This window comes from Corvus hawaiiensis, chromosome 13 (assembly GCF_020740725.1).
Source record: "Corvus hawaiiensis isolate bCorHaw1 chromosome 13, bCorHaw1.pri.cur, whole genome shotgun sequence".
Lineage (NCBI taxonomy): Eukaryota > Metazoa > Chordata > Aves > Passeriformes > Corvidae > Corvus > Corvus hawaiiensis.
Window position 1 is genome coordinate 13,194,603 of NC_063225.1, and position 22,667 is coordinate 13,217,269.

The following is a 22,667-nucleotide window of genomic DNA, read 5'->3' on the forward strand; positions in this document are numbered from 1 at the left end:
TGTGGCAACTAAAGCTTTCAGAAAGGGATACTGTGGAATGCTGTCATGTTTCATGGGTACATGATAGAATTAGGCACATAGGAAACCCTTTCTAAATGTTAAAGCAGCTTTATGGCTACTGTGTGAATAAGAAGGATAGAGATGGCTAGATCTGAAATTTGGCTTTCTTAGAATGGTCTTCTATTTCTGCTCTCTTTTGTAATTTTTTTTTTAACCCACTGCTTAAAATAATTAAGATCTTAAATGCCTTAGAATGACTATTTCTTACACAGTAAGAGTGGATCTTTAATTAGTCTCCTGCTTTTCTATCTTACGCTGTGTACTTTTTCATTGATATTCCTTAAGATCCTACTGTTCTGTAGGGTCTTTTTTTATTCTCTGTGAGCTGTTGAGGGTTCCTTACTCATTAAGATATTCTCTTTGGCAGGATCTCCTGCAGCTGCAGTATGAAGGTGTTGCTGTCATGAAGTTATTCGACAGAGCAAAAGTGAATGTCAATCTTCTGATCTTTCTTCTGAATAAGAAATTTTATGGGAAGTAACTGACCTCTGCCAGCAAGTCTGTGAAAGGGGAGATGGGTAGAAACCTGCACATGCAACTTTCAATAATGTAGTGATGTATCAGTATATTCCCACCCTGTGCTAATTGTATCAAATGTATCATGAAGGAGGACTGAGAACCTCTTGGGAATTGACAGCCCTGATTGCGTCTTCAGGGAGTTGGTTTCTTGTTTATTTATAATCTTCAGCTTTGAAGATCCCCTTTAAAGAGGTTATTTTAGAATGTATTTTTACATGGGTTTGGGAATTAAACTAATATTAGAGTATACTTAGACCATCTGAATGCTTAATTTGCCTAATTGTGTGCTTTGTGAGGCTTGAATTCTTGTTGCCTGTGCAAAGAGAAAGCTGTATAGAGGTCTGTTAGCCTCTTCCTGATAGCCAAAAAGGGGTTGCAGGCTGTATTTGGACTCCAGTTACTCTCAAGCAGCAATGACCAATATAAAACACGGTCAAGGTCCAGGTTACCCTTTTGTTTGCAAGCTTGCATTGGTAGAGGTGGCAGCAGGCAGTTGCCAAGATTAGAACTGCTGCGGTCAGGGTAATCAGTAAGCATCATAAACAGTTACTGGACTATTTGTGATTATGTACTACAGCCACATATAACAGCTTTAGTGTCTCACTGTTCTTGATTTGCTTCTGTTTATCACACTGTAGTAATTTACAGGTACCCTCTTAAATGGAGGGACCATGGAATGTATTTACTAATGCTTAGAGATAAAAGATTTTGTGGAAGGGAAAAAATGTCTTGAGACATGTTAATTTTTAATGTTGCTTGCAAAGCATTTGAAATGTAAAATTAACTTTTTAGAGCAATGTTCTTTGTATCTGTGTCTGATGCAATAAATGTTAGGCTCTACCTACAGACTTGTCCAAGGAAGAAAAGTATGTCAAATAGGTTAGCTTTTAAAAAGTTAATTTTTTTCTAGCTATACTCCTGTTTCTTTTATTATGTCATGGGAGTTTTGTCTGTGCTTTTTCACAGTGGTGGTGGTGCTGGCTGTTCCGCTATATCCAATAAAAAGGCAGAGACTCTTAAAAAATATAATCTGGCCTTTAAATTCATTTGCTTCAGCTGTCTCCCCAGTTTTTTCTTAACTTTTTTTTAAAGGAACATATTGCCTGCAAAAGTCAAGTTGGCCTGCTTGTTCAGGTTACTGTTCAGAGTTTAAATGAACTGTTTGATCTACACTGAGGCAGTTCTTTCAGCTTAGATTTTTTTTCTCATGGAAGGCACTCATAGTATTTGGAATGGCTGTGTCACTGACTATAACTTTTCTGCAGTTCTCTTAGAAGGAAATGTGTAAAGGTGCTGGTATTTAGTCGTACTCTCGTGTCAGTGCATGTGTGGTCCAACACGATAACAAAAGTGGCTTACCAAGTCTGAGAAAGATCATCTGAAACAGGGATAGGTCAGAACGGGATTTCCACTGTAAGAGGTTTGAAATGGAATAAAGGGCTTGCCTTGGGGTGGTTTTTTTTTTTGGGGGGGGGGGGGGGGGTGGGGGACCTTGTTGGTTGGTTGGTTTTTGGTTTTGGATGTAGTTGTAGTAAAAAAGAAGGTATCATCATTTCCCTAAAGAGTTTTCTTCTGTATCCAGCCCTTTACTCACCTTGAATTTAAGTCAGAGAAGCCAAGGAACTACAGCTCCTTTGAGAGCTTTTATACCATGTGGTAATGACCTCCTCCCTTTTCATGGGCATAGTGGGAACGAGAGGCGGGCCCTGCCAGGGGTATATTAACCCTAGCATTTGCCAAAGGGCTTCATTGCCTTTCTGAGACTAACTGGGATAAGAGCACTTCTCTTATTTCAATGAAGGGGATCTTTCAGCTTATCTCAGCTTTTTTTTCAGCAGCTGCTTTTGGCCTCTAAAGCAAGAGGCTTTGAAGACACCATGAAAAAGATAGCATTAAACACAGGGAATATTTAAGTTCATGATTTTGGATTGAGTATTCAGAGGTGGTAAGGTGCTTTTGTAATTTCAGTTTTTGGTTTTTTTGGGAGCATTGTAACTTCCAGATTGTGTTGAGTATGAAACTTCAAATTTTTTCAGCACATTCATCGTGCCACTAAAGGCACCTACCCTGTGTCAAAGATGCCATCCGAAATCAAGTCGTCCAATAGGTGAGTTGTGGATTGCAACCATGTGGCAGGATGTGTCCCCCCTCTCTAGCACAGATAGTTGTTGCACATGGAAGAGATAACCCAGGCAGGGCAGAGGCCCAGCATGGGGTCATCTCTGGCACCAAAAATGCTCAAGCCCCCAGCTAAGAATCAACATCTTATTCTGGAGAGCAAATGTGGGAAGAGATAAAAGAAAAATAAATATTCTTGGCTGAGAGTCACTGTTTTACAATCTATAAAAGACGCATGAATTATCACAGAGGCAGAAGTCTCTTACGCACTCCCAGAGAATGTGTGAGACGACTTCTGCTGAAGCTTGAACGCATCTTTGTTGTTACTTTTCCGTAAATTGAGGGAAAGGATTTCAATGTGTGCCCCGTCAACAACTGGATGGCAACATACATTGAATCCTAATCTAGGATTTCTTCACTAGCTGTATTAAAAAATGGTACCCTATCATGCACTGTATATTTAGCTGTTAATAGTTTCTTTTGTGCTTTCCTGTGTAGTATGTAGTCTGTTTTAAGTCTTATGTCTGTTAGTTTTGTGTCTATTAGATAAATAATTCATTCTATACCAGACTGAATCAGCCATTATTAAAGAGCTTGTGAACAAGAGTGGGTTTTGGGGTGCTGGCCACCTCAATAAAACAAGGCAGGGACTTATCTAAACCCCCCACATCTATTCATAACAAGCATCTCTGTCACTGAGGCACAGCTAGATCCTGAATTATTTACATTTTCTGTATGTCTTAATGGTGCATTCCTGTGTAAATAGGATTTAAATTATGGGATTTAAATAAAGTTTACACTCCTCTTTCAGGTAGAAACAATTTGATCTCTCTTTGTCAAATCTGAATGCATTTATCTGAGGCTCTTACATGCAAGTATGTGAAGAGAGGGGTTCGAATTCCATCTTCTTTGCTGTGTGAGGAGAAAAAGGTGAAGCCAGGTCTTAATACATCAGTTATAGAAAGAGTTGGACCCTGCAGCATAGACAACAGCAACTTTAACACCTATAGCTTCTCTCCTGGTAGAGGACATACTTTACTGTCCAGCGACCAATGCTGAGCCATGACTGCAAATGAAGGAAGAAGGGAAAACAGGCTGGGCTGCACAGTGCCAACCTGTATTAGAAATAAGATATGGCATAGTTTAATCCTACTGGTAACAAATGTTTGTGCATCCCCAAACAGAAAACCCAACTGGATTTACTTGTAAATATTCACAGAAGTAACTTCAAGAATAAATGAAAGGAGAGCAGAGGTCTTTTTTCATATGTAACAGGATATGAAGTCTGGCTTTAGGTGCAAAGGAGATTTTTAGACCAGCTGGCCTTCATATTCCAAGGTATTGATCTTTTATCCAAAAAACAGATAAGCTAAGACTGTAGATTGTTGTCCCTGGTAAACCTAACAAAGAAATAGCAATGCTGTCATCTCAGTGAATGTGGCCATGCAGTGTAAGTGGCCCACAGCACTCACCTGGCTGTAGCTCAGACATTCAGGTTGGTGGCAGACTGCAGACAGGTAGCACAGCATCAGATCCCAAACCAGGGCTGTTTCTAAGCTTTCTTTTGCAATACTAGCTCCTTGAAAGATGGAGCTTTACTGTTTAATTATTGCTACTGAGAATAAGAATTCTGGACCGTAAAATGAACAAGTACTAACCAGCAGTAATGTAACTGGGAATTGCAGTTGGTTCCTGTTCTCACCTAGAGAAAGAGCAGCAGCCCTGGTGGATTGCACTGGTAGAGCTTTTGTATCACTGCACAATCCAAGACTGACTGTTCCCTAGCTATTTGAAACTGTTGCCTTTTTAAATGTAAGTTATCTACTCTATTTAGGATTTATTCATTTTTTACAAATACTCTCTTAAAATACTGGATCATATTTTCAGCATTGGTCTAATTTTCTCAATTACCTCTCAATAACTGTATTTCCAGTGTACTGCCTACCTCTTTTTATGACTTCATATGCCAACAATTTCCCTATCTGCTCAGCCCAAAATGAGGTGCTGCAGTTTTTATCTTCCTTGTTTTGGGCCACTCCTCAGAGACACTGAAAATAAAGTATCAAGTAGCACTTTTACTAAGGAAAACTTTTATTTCAACTGTGCAATCAATCAGTATTTAGACAGCAGTTTCATAAACATTTGGCATTTAAACTTCTATTATTTTTTGGCATGACCTTGGGGTAGTATATAAACAACCCTGGAGGGGAGAAATTAACCAACACACTAGGTAATATTTACTAGAATGCTAGAAAAAGAAAAACAAGTCCACATTATTAAACAAAATAGTTTTTAAAAGACATTAAAAAGTTACATTCAAATCAGGGCAAACATTAGCTTCCCTCATGCAATGGAATTCATGGAGCTGATCCCCTGAGACAAATATAAAATTAATACAATTCAGCTCCATCCTCCATTAGCCAGTCAGCCATTGCTGCCCTTAGAAGAAAATGGCACACGGAGTGAAAGGATCCAGAACACCAAAATGTGAGATACACACCTGGCTCCTACACTGGCAAGTCATTCACAACTTAAAAAAAAAAAAAAAAAAAAGAAGCCAAACAATCAAAAAGCAACATTTGTGTAAGTCCATTTTTCATATACAGTCAGTCTTCACTGAAAACACACCAGGCAGATGCAATGTGAGTATATGCAACCATGAAAAGCTGGATTTTTTTTTGAAGGAACCCTATGGAATCAGAGGGCCCAACACAGCAAAGCCTTAAGCATGTTTTTACATCCCTTTTGAGTCAGCCAGGAGGACCAGGCTCAGTATGAATCCAGAGGGATTCCAAAGAAATAAATGTACTCGCATTTAAGCTAAACTGAATTTGTGTTCTTTTCTCTGTTAATAGTAAGTGATTTGGGTTTGGACTTGTATTGAAGAACAGTGGTTTTTGAAACACATGTTCCAAAATACTACATAGTGTTATTACAGAAAGGTGCTCAGTATTTCCTGCAGACAGGAATCCCTCTGCTTTAGAGATTGCCTACCATTACCAGAGCAGCATTTGCAGCAACTGGTAAGTGTGTAACAATTGTTCAACCTAAGAACTACCACTTTAGCAATTACTAAGTGTAATTCTGCTTTCTGTTTTCTGAGAATAATGTCAGTAAAATGGTTTCTGTGAAATACCACCAGCATTACACCTGGGCAGCTCTTTTTGGTTGCCATGAATGGGAGTTTTGGCTAAACATGGAGTGCCCTACAAAACCTACCAATGTTCCCTGTGCTAGGAGATGGACTTTTCCCTGCATGAACTTCATTCTGTAATGGATAAAATGAACAAGAGCTCAGAGCTAGCTCAGAGTAACATTTTACTGAGAGCCAACAGTAACTCTGCTTGTGTACACCCAGGCTGCAGCAAATGAGAAGTCATTCAAGTTAACTTGATTTGCAATGAAAAAGAGGTAAACTGACTTGAAATACTCAGTGTTTACTACAGGCTAATACTGTAGTATGGAGAGTTTTCATGGAGAGTTACAGAGGACCTCCTATGCATGGTGACTTTTCTTACAAAAATCCATTTGCCAGTGGGAGTTTTAACCATCTAAGTCTTCTGTCCTTTTAAAATAATAGTACTGTGAAGGTTTAAAAAACAAACAAACAAAAGCTTATTTTGTCTGTCCAGACTATGCAAACTGAAATACAAATTAATTCTCCCATTGGCTTAAAAAGAAACAGGATGAGGACCCTGATTCTAATAAGGCAAACAAGATGAAGTTCACATCTAAAGTATGGGATTAAACCCAGAGAGGGAATGAACTATAAGAATAATTAAAAACAGGCAAAACAATCTCTTCATATTCTTTTCTGTTAAAAATAGCATCAGTTATACAAAAAATGGAGAGCTAATATAGGAAATTACTGAAAGTGATATGTAGAATTTTCAGATTTCTCTTACAATAGCAGAGCTATTAAAAAGTAACCAACTGATATGCCCTGTTCTGCACAGCACACACATTCCCAATTCTGGATAACTACTGAAAGATGACAGTGCTTTGCATTTGTTAAATATGGAGAAAGTACACAAGTGTAGCTGTGGGCAGATTGAGCATTCAGTTTTGGCTCCAGGTCTTGCAGAACAGGCCTTGCTGTGGCAGCTGAAGGGCAGATCCTCTCTTACAAACACCATCACCATGGCAAGTCAGTTTCAAGGTTTCCTCTGTAAGTTTTGATGCTTTTCAAGTCACATCAATGGTAACATTTTTGCTTTTTTTTTAAAACACAAGGGTTGCACATACACTCATTACACCAGCCATGGCTCCTTAGTTCTTACTACACTTAAACAAAATCAATTCACACAGTGTAACACTAAATTCCACATTTATGTTCATCTTCCAGAACATATTTAGCAAAATTCATAATTAAGAAATTATATTTTTTTTCTCCAGGACCCAGTTTCTACAGACATAAACTAGAAGAAAAACCTGGAAAACCTGAAACAGGTCTGCCTGGTCTGTTCTGCCAGCTCTTTCTAGGCAAATGGAATGAACAAAGTGAAAAACTCATTCTCTTAGACAGCCACAGGTATAGCTTCAAAAAAATTACCATCTGTAATATTGTATTTAAAATTACATGCATTGACTGCAAGGATATGAAGCATTTAAACTTTTAAATTTTGCTCTGTTCCAATCATGAAGGATTGATTCTGTTGTTAAGTTCAATAGAGATATTATAAATTTCTACAATTTTTCTTTTTTTTTTCCTTTGCTTACCTGTTGGAGTTTTCCATCATGAGACAAATTTCTCTCATAAAATCTTGTGATATATTAGTACTAGGCCATGAATTTTGAGGAGAGGATTTTTGTTCTATAGAAATCATGACTGTGTCAAAGGGAAGCACATGAATGTAGACTAGGTTCTGGAGAAATGTTTAATATTTGGTTAACATAAAAATAAAGACAGAATAATTAATGCCTAACTAAGCTTGCCTATATGCTGAGGTAACCTTAAATATCTTTGGTTTTCTTTATTTGCTGCTAAGAAGTACCTCAATAAAACAATAAGTGATGGATCCAGTTCTGGATGCACTGCTCTCTTACACACTGGGCATTTTCAACTCTTTGGCTATTGAACTTAAAGCATCTATATAAGATTGGCAGATTTTATATGAAGTCTGTTTCTCTCAGATTATCCATAGGTTAAACTATAGAATGGATCTTTAGAAGGAAGAGTTTAGGATTTATAGTATTTACCTGTAACAAGGATCATAAAATTATATCCCATTACCAGTACTTACAGCAAACAAGTCTTTGGAGAAGCAGTTACCATCTGCATATCAGCTCTTTCTGAAGGCAACTAACACAAGGGGCTACTCTGAAAGATGAAGTGTGAAACTTCATGCTACAGTTACACATTCTTACTCTAGTTTTGATTAATTCACACTTTACCTAACTAAAAACAGTACTCTGCTGTACACTACACATTCTGCCTGACAAGACCAAAAATAAATCTTTGGTGAAAAGGTTTTCATTTTCTTCAGCAAGTAGATAAAAAACTGTTAAAAAATACTTTTCTTAATACTGTACTGTTCATCAACTACCTGCTGGAGAAAAAAAATTACACTCGAAATTCTTTGGAGATATCTGCTGGCATTATAACTTTCTTTAAAGGCTCTTGTAACAACAAGGTAGTTTAAATTGTTGAAGCATACAACTCACCTATGCAATCGGCTACTACAATCAAGAAGCCCTATTGGTTTTTGTTAGTAACTACTTATACAATAAAATGTCTTCAGCTCTTCAAACCTACAGCTTTTTAACTAGTTCAATTCCTTTTGGATGTGGCTTCCTTCTCTTCTACAGAAAAGTCTTTGGTACAAGATCATTCTTCAAGCATTTGAATCAACACTGTTAGGGAGAGGTGAATGTGTACTGTGTGCTTCAGGACTGGCAACAGTTCCAAGGGAAAGAACTCCAGGAACCAGAGCTCGGTTCCTCAGCACAATCCAATCACAAGAGTAGGGCTTACCCACAACTTCTGACCACCTACTGATACTGAGGAGCAACACAGGAGTCAGCCTGGCACACATGGAGGTGACATCTCAGCCCCAGTAAAGTCAGTGGGAGTTCTGACAGACTTAAATAGAGCCAGGAGTTCCTATGGTTGATTTCTTACATTACATTTTAAACAATTTCTTTAAGTAAAAACATATGCCTAATTTTTTTTCCTTTTCTTTCTTTCTTTTTAAGTAGAACAGAGAAAGAGGAGGAGTGAGAAGAGGACTGGATATAGATACAGGCAAGTTTATGACATTGGATGATTCCAGCCTCCTCCCTGTCTCTCGCTCTCTCCTATTAAAAAACAAAACGATACCCTGTCCGTTTGCTCCACGTTTCCGTGAGGCAGCTTAAAAGTAACAACTGTTCCCTGAGTACAGGAAAAAACAACAACAACAAAATCCAAAAAAACACTAGAATCATTTTCAAAGGAGGTAGTATAAAACAGGAATTGCATGGGTTCGAGGCAGTAGCAGTACTCACCTCTTTCAACAGACTCTTCAACTAAAGCTCTGGCTTTTTTATTTCTCATCCCTAATCAGAGTTTTAGATTGGCATATAGGTAAAGTCACTCCCTGAGCTAAAATTCCTGGCTAATAGCACACTAGGTGAAGGCAAGGAGCAGGTTTGCATCCTAACAGTTCTGAGACATACTACAATGCTAGTACTGCTTATCAGCACTCAAAGATGGGTAAAAATGAACTATAAATTCATGTTACAGTTTACTTAAAACACCTAAGAAGCATTTAAGGCATCTTTCTGTACTCCAAAGGAAGTTTATGAATACTAAAAAGGAATAAGGCAAATCAGTAATTTCATAATATATAATGCAAGGCACCACTGCTAAGAAGTACTGTGATACTGGAATACTCATAACAATATAAATATTATTATCTATTCCATAATTCCCAGGCAAAGCCAAGCTGTTTGAAAATGCTGAGTACTTCTTCATTTTACCATGATTTTTAGCCTTAACTGTGAACACAGGGGCAATATTTGCCACAGTGGAGGGAATCCACCATGTCTCAGAGCCCCAAGGATATAGCATACATGCTGCCAGCAGCTGCTGGTACAGGTTTCTGAGGGAAAGGCACTGTCCTAGGCTTACTGAGCATCTAAGAAATCAAGAGGTACAAAAGATTTCATGTGGTTGTATACATGGAAGTTCCAGTTCTCCCAGTTTTTAACATACTCTGTGTCAACCACATTAAATCATAACATTTTATACTCTGGGGTTTCCTTCTTTTTAAAGACAGAGCTTCAGCTAAACAATCTTGTCCACCAACCTATACAACTCCCTGATCACTGAGCACACACACATGCACACACACACACACACTCTACACACAACTGGGGCAAGGGTGGGGGGGGGGGGGGGAATAAAAAAACCCAAAATGAAACAACACTACTAGGAAGTATCTTCAGTTCCATCAGCTGAGACCAACTAGAACACAAATGAGGTAAAGCAGTCGTCATTCAGAGTTCACCTCTCGGTAAACTGAGGTAGATAGTCAGCAAAAGGGCCAACAGCCTTCCCTTTGCTCCAGTGACATATTTTTAACATTAGTCAGAAGTCTTCACTCCTTTCACATTTTTTGACCACTGAACATTCAAAATGAGTGAGCTTCAAAAAAACAAACCAAAATATAGGAAAAAAACCCGAACATTCACCAGAACTGCAGATCACCTGCTAGGTTAGTCAGGCTTTCCACAATCAAACTTTGGCTCCCTGTTCATTGTCCTTCGAACAGACACACACAGAACGTCCGGCGTGGCCCCGGGGTGTCAGTTGGGCACCGCTGGGTGGATCTGCAGAGGGGAGGTGGGAGCGTGGCCAGCAGCAAACAGCAGCGGCACCTCTGCACAGCTGCTCATGGCCCGGCTCCCCGCGCCCACCACCGAGTCACTGCTGGCCAAAGGGCTGCTGCCAGGAGGGGTGGCACTTGGCACGGATGAGAGGTGGATCTCATCGTTGGACTCGTGAGAAAACCTCCCGGAGTCTCCAGTCTCATGGCTCCCTTCGCTGTTGGCCGAATGCTCGGTGTCAGCCACCACACTGAAGGGCACCTGGAAGCTGGACTGCTGGCCGGGGGAGCCGGGGGAGCCATCCTGGCTGAGCAGCACCGTGGGGCTTGGCTGGTACAGACACACAGCCTGCACAAACCTCCTCTGCGGCTGTGGAAATGCACAGAGAAAAGAGCCTCTGAAAAGCTGAGCCATAATTTGAATTTTTACTGCATTTCCTGCCTACTATTCCACCTGAATGCTTCTCTCAGGGCTTTCCTACAGGAATTTTAAAATAATCTCAAGTCTTGCTCATACTTTTCCACAGTAGATGAAATAATCCTTCTAGATAAGCATGGCTAATCAAAAATTCTTTCACTGGAGAGACCTGAAGAGTATTTTAAAAACACACTTGGTAGAGCTCCCTCCCATCCCCTCATGCATATTCTTTAAGCATTACTCCTTGGGTGGTAGCAAATATTTTTCATATAGAGGCATAAGAAATACACATCTGCTTGTGGAAATTTTTTTCAATACAAATTTACGACATGGATATCAGAACTTTCTAATTCTTAAACACACAAGAGCACAACACAAGTTGAAATGCAATAAAGAATAGTTACATGCTCCGTAGGTGTGAATTTGCATAATAATGTCCCAGATTTGGTTTAACACTTCAGTTTTAAACTGTTCTTTTTTTCAGCCAAATAGCAAATGTGTCCAGACCAACAATTCCAGAAGCCAGACAGTTCTATTCAAGTTCTCAATTTTCTCAGTACTTTGGGTATATCATTTAGTTTCCCTCTTTTGTTTCTCTTCAGCCAACAAGAATTTTAGCTGCCAGGGTAGGAGAGGATTCTTTCTATTTAAATATTATTTTCATTTCTAACTAAATATTTAAATTGTAATTATATTTATACAGAGTCTCTGCAGAAGTAGTTCATCTGATGCAAAGTACACAGAATTCCATCTGCTCACAGATGCAAAAGCAAAGGCAAGTAAGTAATCAGTTAACTGTAGAGTTACAGTGTCTGCCAACTGTAAAGAGTCACAGTGTCCTAACAACATCTTTCAGAAAATGAAATTTCTGTAAGATTTTACTATGGTGAGATAGAACACCATCAACTTTACACAAGTGAAACTATCCAATTAATACTAAGACCATGAAACATGTTTTTCCATAAATAGAAAACTACCTATGTTCCTTTGCAAAGAGGGTATGACAGTAAAGATTGTGCATTTCTGCCTGTTAGAGCAATTACCTCCTCAGTCTTCACCTTCTTAGCATCTTGGAAGAACAGCCACCTTTTCTTGCCATTAGTCTTTGTGACAGGCCCATAGCTGTTAATAATCAGATCAGACCCTCCCTACAACAGAGGAAGATGCAGACATTTATTTTAATAAATTTCTAAGATACTTGAAAATATTTATTCTATTCCTACCTATTGGTTCCATACTGAAAATGAAGAAAAAGGAAGCCTCAGTGGTGAGTCACATTTTTGTGGTCTGGTACCCATCTGCACAAGTCAAGAACAGACCCACTATATCTGGCAAGCTTTCTGTCCAGACCCAAAGCTGCAATACTGCAGACACACAGCAAAATATTCCAGCTACTGCTCTTGCTCTAGGACTTAGAATATGGCCATTCATAGGCAGTGTCTGTGCCTCTACTGGGTCCATTTCCGTTTCCCAACTCTCACACATATCCTCAGGGAGCAGCTGCACTCGAGCCTGCAGTGTGAACAGAACAAGCCTTAACTCAGTATGTCTGCATGTGAAAGGAAGGCCACTGTGGTGTTGTCACACTGGACTGCTGGACTGAAGATTCTACTCTTCCACTGGTACATCCTGCCATCTAGGCTAATTTATAATTTGACCAAGTATGAGTTTATAAACTACAACATTGTCTTACCAGTAAATATACAGAAAAATAATATTTTTCTTAACACCTGCTTAGTGCCAGAATTGACTAGACTGTGCACAGGCACTTACTGAGCTCGGTGCTGACAGGGACTCGCTCTGTGCTGCTTGGACCAGCACAGGCCACCGAGCAGCCCCGAGTCTACAGAGCCTTTATGCTTTGATGCCAGAGCCAAACTCTGCAAGCTGCGGAGTACAGTCAAAGACAAATGTACTGAACCATATCTCCAGCTGAACTTTCAGATAAATCTTGAAAATTTGAGCCTGGATTGCCAAGCTTGTGCTTCTCCCATTAAAAAAAAAACAAACTCCTGGAGGTTTGTAGTGTACATATTTTACTTTTATAAGGAGTCTGATGTTATAGCAATGAATTCTAAAGAAAGATTTCTGATCTGGGAGTTAGTAAAATTCACTGTACCTTAGCATCGATGAAGCTGTTTCCCACTATCATTGGCAATAAGGATTCTTCATTCTCTGCAATTCCTTCAATATTCTTCTCCACCTCATTAGGACTGGCTAATGAGATGCTGGTACGTGACAGCTGGTCAGCGCTTTGCTGCACAGGCTTAGGAGCAGATGCCTTCCTACACAATGTTAAGTAGGAATAAAATTGACCCACAGGAATACAATACAAAAAAAATCAAGGATAAACTTCAAAGCTATTATTAACAAGTAATCCTGGTATATTCTTGGCATTTACATTTTGTTATATGATACTCCTAACTCACATGGAATTTAAATGTTATTGCTTCTGATAAAAATAACATCTGCTTCCAGTTAATCATACACGGTAGGCTACAAGCTTATGCACAGACAGGAATTGTCATGATTAGTAATATTACTTGGAGGAAGTAACCCCTAATGACATTAAGACCTTTCTACCATACTACACAGAGACCGTCTCCCAATCCGTATTTTTTCCTGCACGTATGCTAAAAAGCCCTTGATACTGAAAAGCACTTTCAGAGAGTTTTTTAATTTATTATTTCAAGTGACTTATATTTGTTCTGATCCCAAAGTTTTGGGCAGAGTCACTGGGCCAGTTTATACCCTCTAGCAGGTGATGACAGACAGGTGGTGGCTTGCATTAATTACCACTGCAAAGAAACTGCATCATGGATCTGCTTTAAAATCTGCATCATGGAACTCCTTTCTTCAGAAAGAGTCAGAGTTCCTCTTGTCCAGCAACACCCAGGGGGTTAAAGCCTTGCAAGCCAGGTGTGGGCAGGCTGGAGGGTTAAGCAGGAAGAGCAGATGATTTACAGCAGCATGCTTATCTGACTCAAAGTGGGGGTTCAGCTGGAAACATGCCTCATACTTCATTGTCAAAGTACCACCACTGACTCACTCTGTGGGTTCTTCCTCCTTTTCATTGGAGAAGGGGCTCAGGTAGAGTAGGAAGAGCCAACAAAGTGCTTTGTTTCCAGCGCTGGTAGAAACAGGTGAAGAGACAGAGTACTTCAGAGAACTTAGCACTCTTGGAGGAGAAGGCACATCCCGAGAATGAGTGCATTGAAAAAGAGCTCAATCTTCAAGAACAAAAACATACCTGGCTTTACTGCGATAAATTAAGATCAGGATGCAGATAAGGATGCAGGTCAAGGCTATGCAAACCCCAACAACAATGCCAGTCATTGATTTCTGGTCCAGATGGTAATAGTCAGAATAAGCTATAACAAAAAGGAACATAGAAAGGCTCAGTAAATAAGAAGAGTTAACCCCTGCTCCCTGTCAGGAAATTAATAGGGTTACAGTTACAACCACAGAGACAAATGCTTCCTTCTAATGAGATTTCCAGGCCTTCTCTGTCACACATTTTTATGCTTTTGAAAATAAAACTTGTAGACCAGAGGAGTGTCTGGTCAGTGCAGCCCTGGTGTGGGAGGGGAGGAAGGGAGTGCCTCCTGGGACAGACCCAGTGCTACTGTTATCTCAAGCCAGATAAAGGACTTAAAGGAAATGCCTTAGAAGAGTGTCTGCAAAGTTACTGATGTAAAATTCAAACCAGTTATATATTCTCATTTGAAAGGCAAACTTTCCATTTCTGAGCAGGAGAATTAGACCAGCTCTGAGTTGAACTGAGATAAAAATTCCAAAGTTGTTTCATTTAGAATAAGAAAATGCTATACTGTTAGGACTGCCTCACATAAAATAGAATGGTTTACCCAGAAAGTGGTTACAGCTAAAACAAACAGGGATCTTTTCTTCCCAATACTTGTGACAGAGTAATCAAAACATTGCCACTGACTCGTGGAATCTCCAGAATCCAAGCGTTTAGGTCTCTGGTTAGACTCTGATGTCTCCTTTGGCAGGACAGCAAATTCCACTGCATTTGAGAAGGGTCCTTCTCCCACTTCATTGGAGGCTGCTATTTTAACCAAGTAGATGTTTCCTGCTACAAGGTTTTCCAGCAAAGCCATGGTAATCGCTCCTATGAAAAGATATGATAGACAGTTTCAGTTAGACAAAATTTTGGGAGCAGACTCAGATTTAGACATTGGGACATACACTTTTTTCCCAGTACTACCTCTAAATTTTGCTTGAGGATTGTGATCACTTTGATATATTCTACCCTGCACATAAAAACTACAGAATGAACACTGGGCTTGCCTTCTCATCCATTGTTTCCTTTCTCTCCATTCTATTTGAACATAGGACACTGTGAAGTGCCAGTATAGTTAAAAAACAGGATTCAAGTATTGGCTACGACACACAGCACACTAACCCTAAATCTAGCACCATCTGCATTTCAGTGTGACAGCCTTTATGTTGTGATCACATCTGTGAGGAGATGCACCCAGCGTTAACCAGACTCTCAGGTAGCAAAACCAGAATGTTAAACCCCTCTCATATAGAACATATGTGCCTCTCCTCCACCCCCTGTACCTTCAACGTGAATGAAAATTGATATAACAAAAGAATCCATGTTCAGTTTATCAAATGTCAGGTCTAGTTGGTTAAATGAACAGGACAGCTTTGTAAGAGTACATTATGCCACAATTTTAAAATAAAATTAAACCCTATTTAGACCTGTGTAGGCTTCCTTGATTACTGTGCATCTAAGCTGTGCTACTAAGAATATTACAGAAAATGTCTTTTTCATATGCTAGGGATTCATTTCCTGAAGTCCCTGAAGGCCGGAAAAAAGATTAAGAACATATATAGGATTCACCAGCATTGTCCTCAGACAGGCAAAACTCCTGTAAAAGTCAATGAGAGCTTTGCCTGCCCAGGGACTTCAACTACTGCTTAGAATTCCAATTCATTTCTAAAATGCCTGTGTTTCTTGCTACCATAAAAATATACTGCTTTTATTTCCCTAAATAGTGGCAGTTACAGCACTAAATCTATCTCTTGTTCTCTTTCACGTATTCAGTTCACTTTCTCAGACTTAAGTCAAAATTTTAACGTTTTAAATCAGTTTGAGAAGTCAGAATTTATAGTATCATAGGAGCCTATAAAATATAAGGTTGTTCTGTTGACAGAAAAGATTATATCTTTGGCAAAAAGGAAGCTACTTCAAAAGCTATTTCAGTTCTTCCATAAAAAAACCCATTAGCTGAAAGCATTTGAAGTAAAATGTGAGGTATCTGTAACCAAAGGAGCTGTAATATTTAGCACCAGCAAGGGTGAAAGGTCACATTTCAATATCACAGGCTTCTTCCCACCAGCTCCTTTGCAATCTGCTGCATTGCTAAAGCAAGTGAGCACTTGGTACTGATTTACTGCACACCAAGTGTGCAAGGGCTGTAACTTCTAATCCACTTGAAGAGAACTAGGGAAAAAGAGGGAGGTGGCTGGAAGATAACTCACACCACGAATCAGCATCAAAATGCAGTTATAATTTTCTGGTTTTGCCAGGCTTAACACAAGCTCATTCAAATTACAGGCTGGATTGGGAGATTTCCTGCATAAACTAAAGCCCATGCAAGGACTTTTATAGGTTGCAGGGTTGGTTTGTGGTGAGTCTTTTGTTTGGTTTGGTGTCTTTTTAAATATATTTTTTTTTATTTTAGGGGATTTCTCTGGAGGTATGAGAATGGAATAGGGTCAAGATTTCACAAATCTTCTGCAGAACAAGTTTAGCATCAAGACAAAATAATGCTGTTTTTTGAATAGGGTTAACTGATCTAATCAGAATAAACGCATTAAAAACCCCAAACCCTGCTTCTACCTCAAATTACCTATGAAAGGACTATCACAGAACTGATCATGGTATTTGCCCAATTTTATCTCTACATACTAATTTCCTTTCACAGACTTTTTCATCTATACTTTAACTAAGAGCATAACAGATTGTCCTAGTGTGTCAAGATGCCTGAATTCCACACCATGCCTCAAACCCTAATATATCTGTCAAAATACAAAATTTGTGGCTCTAACATTGATGGATGCAGTAATACACTGGGATTTATAGCTCTCCATTTGCTCATTGCCTCCAACACTTCCAGTATGAGAACACATGAAAATGTTTACTGTTATTACCATCCTGTCATCCAAAATCTCTGGTGAAATACTATCAGAGATGCTGTTCAGTGTCACATCTTTCAGCTCAGTCATGCCTGTATCTGAAAGCAATTCAGCCACTTCGCTGCATGCAGCAAATACAGTGTATCATCACCAGAATGACAGGATTTATTCTTCAAATATAAGCTCTCCATGAATTTAAATCTGCTGGGCTTTTTATTGAGTAAAAATTAATAGTAAATTTGTCCTTTAATATGACAACTTTATATCACTATTTCTTCCAACAATTTAGTTGGACAGCTTTACTTAAATTACTGCTTCATTGAACAATTTTAATAGTGAAAACCCATGGGCTCAATCTTCCCCTGTAGTTAGACCCGATTGATATTACAGACACTAGTTATTTTTCACAAATTTTGTTTAATAGTCATTTTCATTTTACTCTTCACAGCTGCCCACTCTATTTGAGGCCAGCCTGACAAACACCATCATGCTGCAGCAGACAAAGTGGCACTGCTGCCTTTCAGAAGGGCTGTTGGTCTTTCATCCTCTCTTCAGGAGAAGCACGAAGGACAACAGCTCTGAGCTAGAACAGCTCACTCTCCATGATGGTGAAATGAATTATCCTCTCTGAGAGCATACTCCTTATGTTTCTGGAATTATCTCCGCAGAAAATACAGCCTTACTCTCTGCTGACAACTTTCAGCTTTCAGCCAGGTAACAACACAGAACAACAAAACAGTAACTCTTCCAGGGCAATCCCCTTACACAGGCTACTCAAGCACATGACTTTACTCTGTAACACTGAACTTTCCTCTCTGGTTTAAGATATTATTAGAACATTATCTATTCTGAACTGCCTCTGTCTATTTTGAGTATCAGTGGAACAATAAATGCCTTTTCCTTTTTTTCTGGCTACAGTAGAAATCCATTCTTGATTCAGCTCTTTCAAATCCTAGTATTATTCACTAAAGTGCCTACAAAAATTTATACTATCTCTACATTTAATCACAGAGGTGTGACTGTGGTTCATGTCAGCATATCCGAGGTACCATTAGATTAGCTGGGGCTCAGCAGTAGAATAGAGCCAGAGAGTTAAATTGAATTTGCAGTGATTTACTGGGAGTAGGAGAACGTTCATTAAGCAAACTGACCTAACTGGATTGGCAGTGATGGACAGAAACATAAAAACCCACACAGCCACATTTAAACATTTCTTTCTGCAGAGAAAGGCATCTCAGAGACTTCAGATTTGAAAGAGTGCATTTACAAAATGAAACCATCACAATCATGGTTACAATGGAACTAAGATGGATGTAATTGGATTTACAAGACATTTTGGTTTATAGGCACACACTGAGCTCCAAAGCAACACAGAGAGCCCCCTTCTTCCCTCACCTTCTGAATATGAACTTTTTTTTTAACACATCTTCCCACGGCAATAATTCTAAACTAGTTAGAACGTTCATGAGAACATTTATATGAATTTATTTCTTATTGTAATCCAAGGTTGCTGAAAGTAACAGAGTGTCTTATAAGTAGCATCACTGTTTGTCCAGTTCATGGGTTTGTGATTTTAGTTTACCTTCTCTGTGCAACACTTGCCATTCCCCAGCAATCCAAGATTTCCTGGATGCATAGAGGATAGTGTAACATGTAACAACTGTTTCAGGACCATCAGGTGGCTTCCAGGAAACCAAAGCAGTATTATCCTCTATCAAAGTCACCTTCACTCCTACTGGAGGGCCAGATGGTGCTGTGAGAACAGTAACACAATGCTATTAGGCTAACCCAATTAACATGCAATTAAATTGCTCAGAAAGAAACTCATGTGCAGACCTAATGGCTACTGCTACATCCCACAAACCACATTGAAACAAACACATACTGCTCCTCAGAGACACTCTCCTGTTAACTCTGAGCTGGTCAATAGCTTAGATTGTGTAAAAACAAATCTCATATTTTTCCTTCAACTCCAAAAAGAAACAGTCACTGACAAACCCCCACTTCATTACCCTCTAAACAGGTACCTCCCAAACACTGCAATGGTGAGAACATGAAACTGCAGGCTTGGATTTTCCCCTACCAAGCTGACAGTAAAGCAAACCAGCAGCTAAGGCAGTAGATGTGTAATCTTACAGTTTCCAAAACTTCTGGGGTATAAAATATGTTTTCATAATGCCTATGAATCAGCCACACTTATCCAATATATATTTTAAAGTTTTTATTCGAGTTGTTTCTATTCAGTGGCTGCTAATAGTGAAAGCATCACACTTTATATAAAATCAATGCTGATTTAGGGTGGATTTTGAAAAAGAATTTCACAGTTCCAAAACATGGATTTCCCTGCTAGCACTTTTCTCTCTCTCACCAAGAAGAGCACTATCTGTATCTCAGAGGAAAGGATTTCCCTCTTCTACACACATCTTAAAATTAATAAGCAATTTTTCAGGCCATTTGGTTTACAGAACATTCTTTTGAGAACCATAGGGTCCTCTCCTGGTTCCTTACCTTCTGGGAGGGTAGTATGGTAGACTACAGGACTCCAAGGACTGGAGAGCTGGTCCACGTGCAGTCGAACTGCAAATTCATACATGGTTTTTGGCTCAAGACCTTGAACTAACATATGAGTCTCTGACCTGGACAGATGAAGGAATAAAATACATTAAACAGCAGCAGTTATCTTGAACATCCTAAACTCAGATGATCAGATATCTCAGTCACATGAGTAGATTCTCACTGTCAGTTCAACACAGGACAAACCAGTTCAAGTCCAGACACGTGGCACATCTGTGCTGCCTACCTGGAAATGTAATTGTACCAGCCCTGGAGCTCTCAAGAGGATGTTATGTCTGCTGTCAGTTGACTTGAGCTCAAGTTTTTATAAAGCTTGTTTGAACAGCTGATGCACAAGCAATATTATTGGCTGGCTCACCGGCAGGTATCCCAAACTCGGCTCTTTCCACACTTGTACATAGGACACTGTGCTTCAAGCTGGAGTAACAAACTGCCACCAGTGTCACAGCTGACAAGGCACGTGGTATTGCCTCTTAGATCTGCTTCCCAGCTCACAGACACACAAAGGCTGTGTGGGCAACATCCCCTTTCACTCATGGCCTCCGCACCTCATGTTTAGGGGATGAATATGAATGCTCCTTACTCATCTGGTAGTAATATTTAGTAATACATTCATTGCAAACTTGATTCTCTTAATTATAATATTGCAGTTTACTATTTGATCACAAAGTCAATTGTAGACATTTCGCTTTACTTTGATTCTGGGGGCAGAGGGAAATCTTTCATATATGCCAGGCTTAATTCTGGGTGTTAACACCCCAATCAAGATTAAATCTCAATTTAAAATGCTCTTACTTTACAGATACTGCTTTACAAAATCTCATTTAGTATTTTCATCTTTTTTGTTGCAGAGGCAGTCACCAGTATCTGCAATAGCCTCATCCTATCACAAAAAGCAGCAGTCCTTGCTATGCTCCACATTGCACACCAAGAAATTTGCATGGTGATTATACTGTGTCTAATCATTAAGCCGGGAGTTATACAGCAGCAGATGTGTTCTTGGAAGAGAAAACCATGAATATTAGGATGGAAACTATTTATCCTTTAAGACAGCATTTTTCTTATTTAGAGGCTTGAGTAAACTGAAGTTTTGAGGGAGCTGCACACATGGATTCCCTCAACGGCCCCACGGCCCCCAGCATGGAGCAAAGTGTTCTGCTCCCACACCACCTGGGCAGAGGCTGAACGGCAACCCAAGGCACACTCCCTTCCCTGTTCAGCCATTCTGTGCCTCACACATTGCTTCTCTGCAAAGCAAGCAATCCTACCCAGCTTTCCCCAGGCAGGGTGCCACACACTCAGGTACATGACATTCCCACAATGAAATGCTCAAACCCTCAAAAATTCTCATTTTCAGTCTTAAAATCAGACACTGGACTGAGTCCCATCTTTGCCCAGACAAGCTACCTATAAAACAGGTATTCTCTTTTGTATAGTTGAAGGAGAGCTTAAAATTAAATTCAACCTAGACAGCGAAAAAGACATTAAAAATTGCCCAATGATACGACACAAGGATCACTGGCAGAGAATTAAGCTGTTCTAGGAATATATCTTTAAAAAACAGAGAAACTGAACTAGCAGCCAATGGGCAAAACACACAGTCCTCCAAGGGAAATAAAAGTTGTTGCAAGTAAAAGACAATTAAAAGAGAGCAGGAAGAGTAGAAACTGAGTGGGAAGGATCTGGAACTGGCAAACCAAGAGTCCTCAGCAGTGCTGCACTCACGTTTGGAGGTAGAGAACCAGTGAAGCGTTCTGCAGCCCCACGGGGTTGCAGCGCACAGTGTAGTTGATGACCTGAGCAGAGGTGAAGGCAGGCTTTCCCCAGTGAAGGTAGATGGAAGATGAGGTGTTAGCTTTGGCATAGAGGTGGTGAGGAGGTGGTGGGGGTGGCACCATGCGATCACGGACAGCTGTTTAAAACAGAATAGGAATAGGAATTATTTATTGCACTGTATACAGATACTGGTTACATTAAGAGGTCTGAGCCCACAGTTTAAATTCAAATCTGCCCTTACCCTGGTATTTGGACCCCAGAATCTGGTTAAAGCTATTAGACATCCCTCCTAACCAATACATGTCACATATTATTTCTGCAATCCCACTTGTTTATTCAAAAACAAAGTCAAAACTATCAGCAGAGACAAGAAAAAGAGATAAATCTCTCGTAAGATACAGGATACATCATGTTAGATGAAGCAGGTAGTTCAACAAGGGAGGGAAATGTGTTTGGGCTATCTTGTTTCTTCAACTGCACTTAATGAGCACAGGACACTGTCTCAGTTGCAGGATGACTAAGGCAGTATTTGTCATTGATATGATCTTTCTTGTTCTCTGTTTTACACTGTATTAATTGATTATTTACAAGTTAAAAACACAGAGCTGATAGGACCTTGAAACAGCTCAGCTCTCAAAAAATTCTTCATGCATCTACAACACTTACAGACACATCCTGGAGTGCTGACTGTTTGGTCAGCCTGATAACCTTCTTCCATACTGTTATATGCCAGCAACCTTACATGATACTTTCTTCTAGGATCTGCAGAAAAAACAAAGGAATAATTAGGCTCAAGCAAAAAAAAAAAAAAAAAAAAAAAAAAAAAAAAAAAAAAAAAAAAAAAGTCATAAAAAGGATATTCTTGCCTCTACAGATAGTGAGACAAATTGATGCTCCTGCAAGTTTGTTTCAAAACTTGTTTGCTACCATCAGTAGCCCTGATGGACAGGCTGGATGCCTGGAAGCCTGTATTCTCTCCAGCCCTGTGAATTCCCCTGAATCTTTACCCAGAAACAGTCAGTAATCTCCCAGTCTCACTCACAATAACCTAAAGCAAAGGTTTGTAACAGAATCAGTGGGAGTAGGACAAATACCACATTTTTATCTGTAACAAAGTCACACCTTCACAGCTACAGAGCTAGATTTAATAGTATGATTCAGCATATTGGAAGTGTTTTCAGACCTTTAATAAATATTTTTTAAAACAAACAGCAGGAGGTCCA

General features: G+C 39.5%; 2 protein-coding genes across 3 annotated transcripts in view; one reads left to right on the forward strand and one right to left on the reverse strand.

Moving 5' to 3' along the window:
- Positions 1-1,608, forward strand: part of IQGAP1 (IQ motif containing GTPase activating protein 1) — a 55,737-nt gene extending 54,129 nt beyond the window's left edge. For both annotated transcript variants that reach the window (XM_048317489.1, XM_048317488.1), the window contains exon 38: positions 428-1,608. In XM_048317489.1, coding sequence (XP_048173446.1) covers positions 428-541 — 114 coding nt within the window. In that variant the 3' untranslated portion in view covers positions 542-1,608. The remainder of the gene's footprint in view (positions 1-427) is intronic.
- A 3,168-nt stretch (positions 1,609-4,776) lies between these two features.
- PRTG (protogenin) overlaps positions 4,777-22,667 on the reverse strand; it is an 82,747-nt gene continuing 64,856 nt past the window's right edge. The window contains exons 12-20 of the mRNA XM_048317985.1: positions 22,111-22,206; positions 21,394-21,580; positions 19,603-19,730; positions 18,677-18,847; positions 14,873-15,055; positions 14,174-14,294; positions 13,043-13,208; positions 11,967-12,071; positions 4,777-10,875 (exon numbers count right to left, since the gene is read on the reverse strand). Coding sequence (XP_048173942.1) covers positions 10,486-10,875; positions 11,967-12,071; positions 13,043-13,208; positions 14,174-14,294; positions 14,873-15,055; positions 18,677-18,847; positions 19,603-19,730; positions 21,394-21,580; positions 22,111-22,206 — 1,547 coding nt within the window. The 3' untranslated portion in view covers positions 4,777-10,485. The remainder of the gene's footprint in view (positions 10,876-11,966; positions 12,072-13,042; positions 13,209-14,173; positions 14,295-14,872; positions 15,056-18,676; positions 18,848-19,602; positions 19,731-21,393; positions 21,581-22,110; positions 22,207-22,667) is intronic.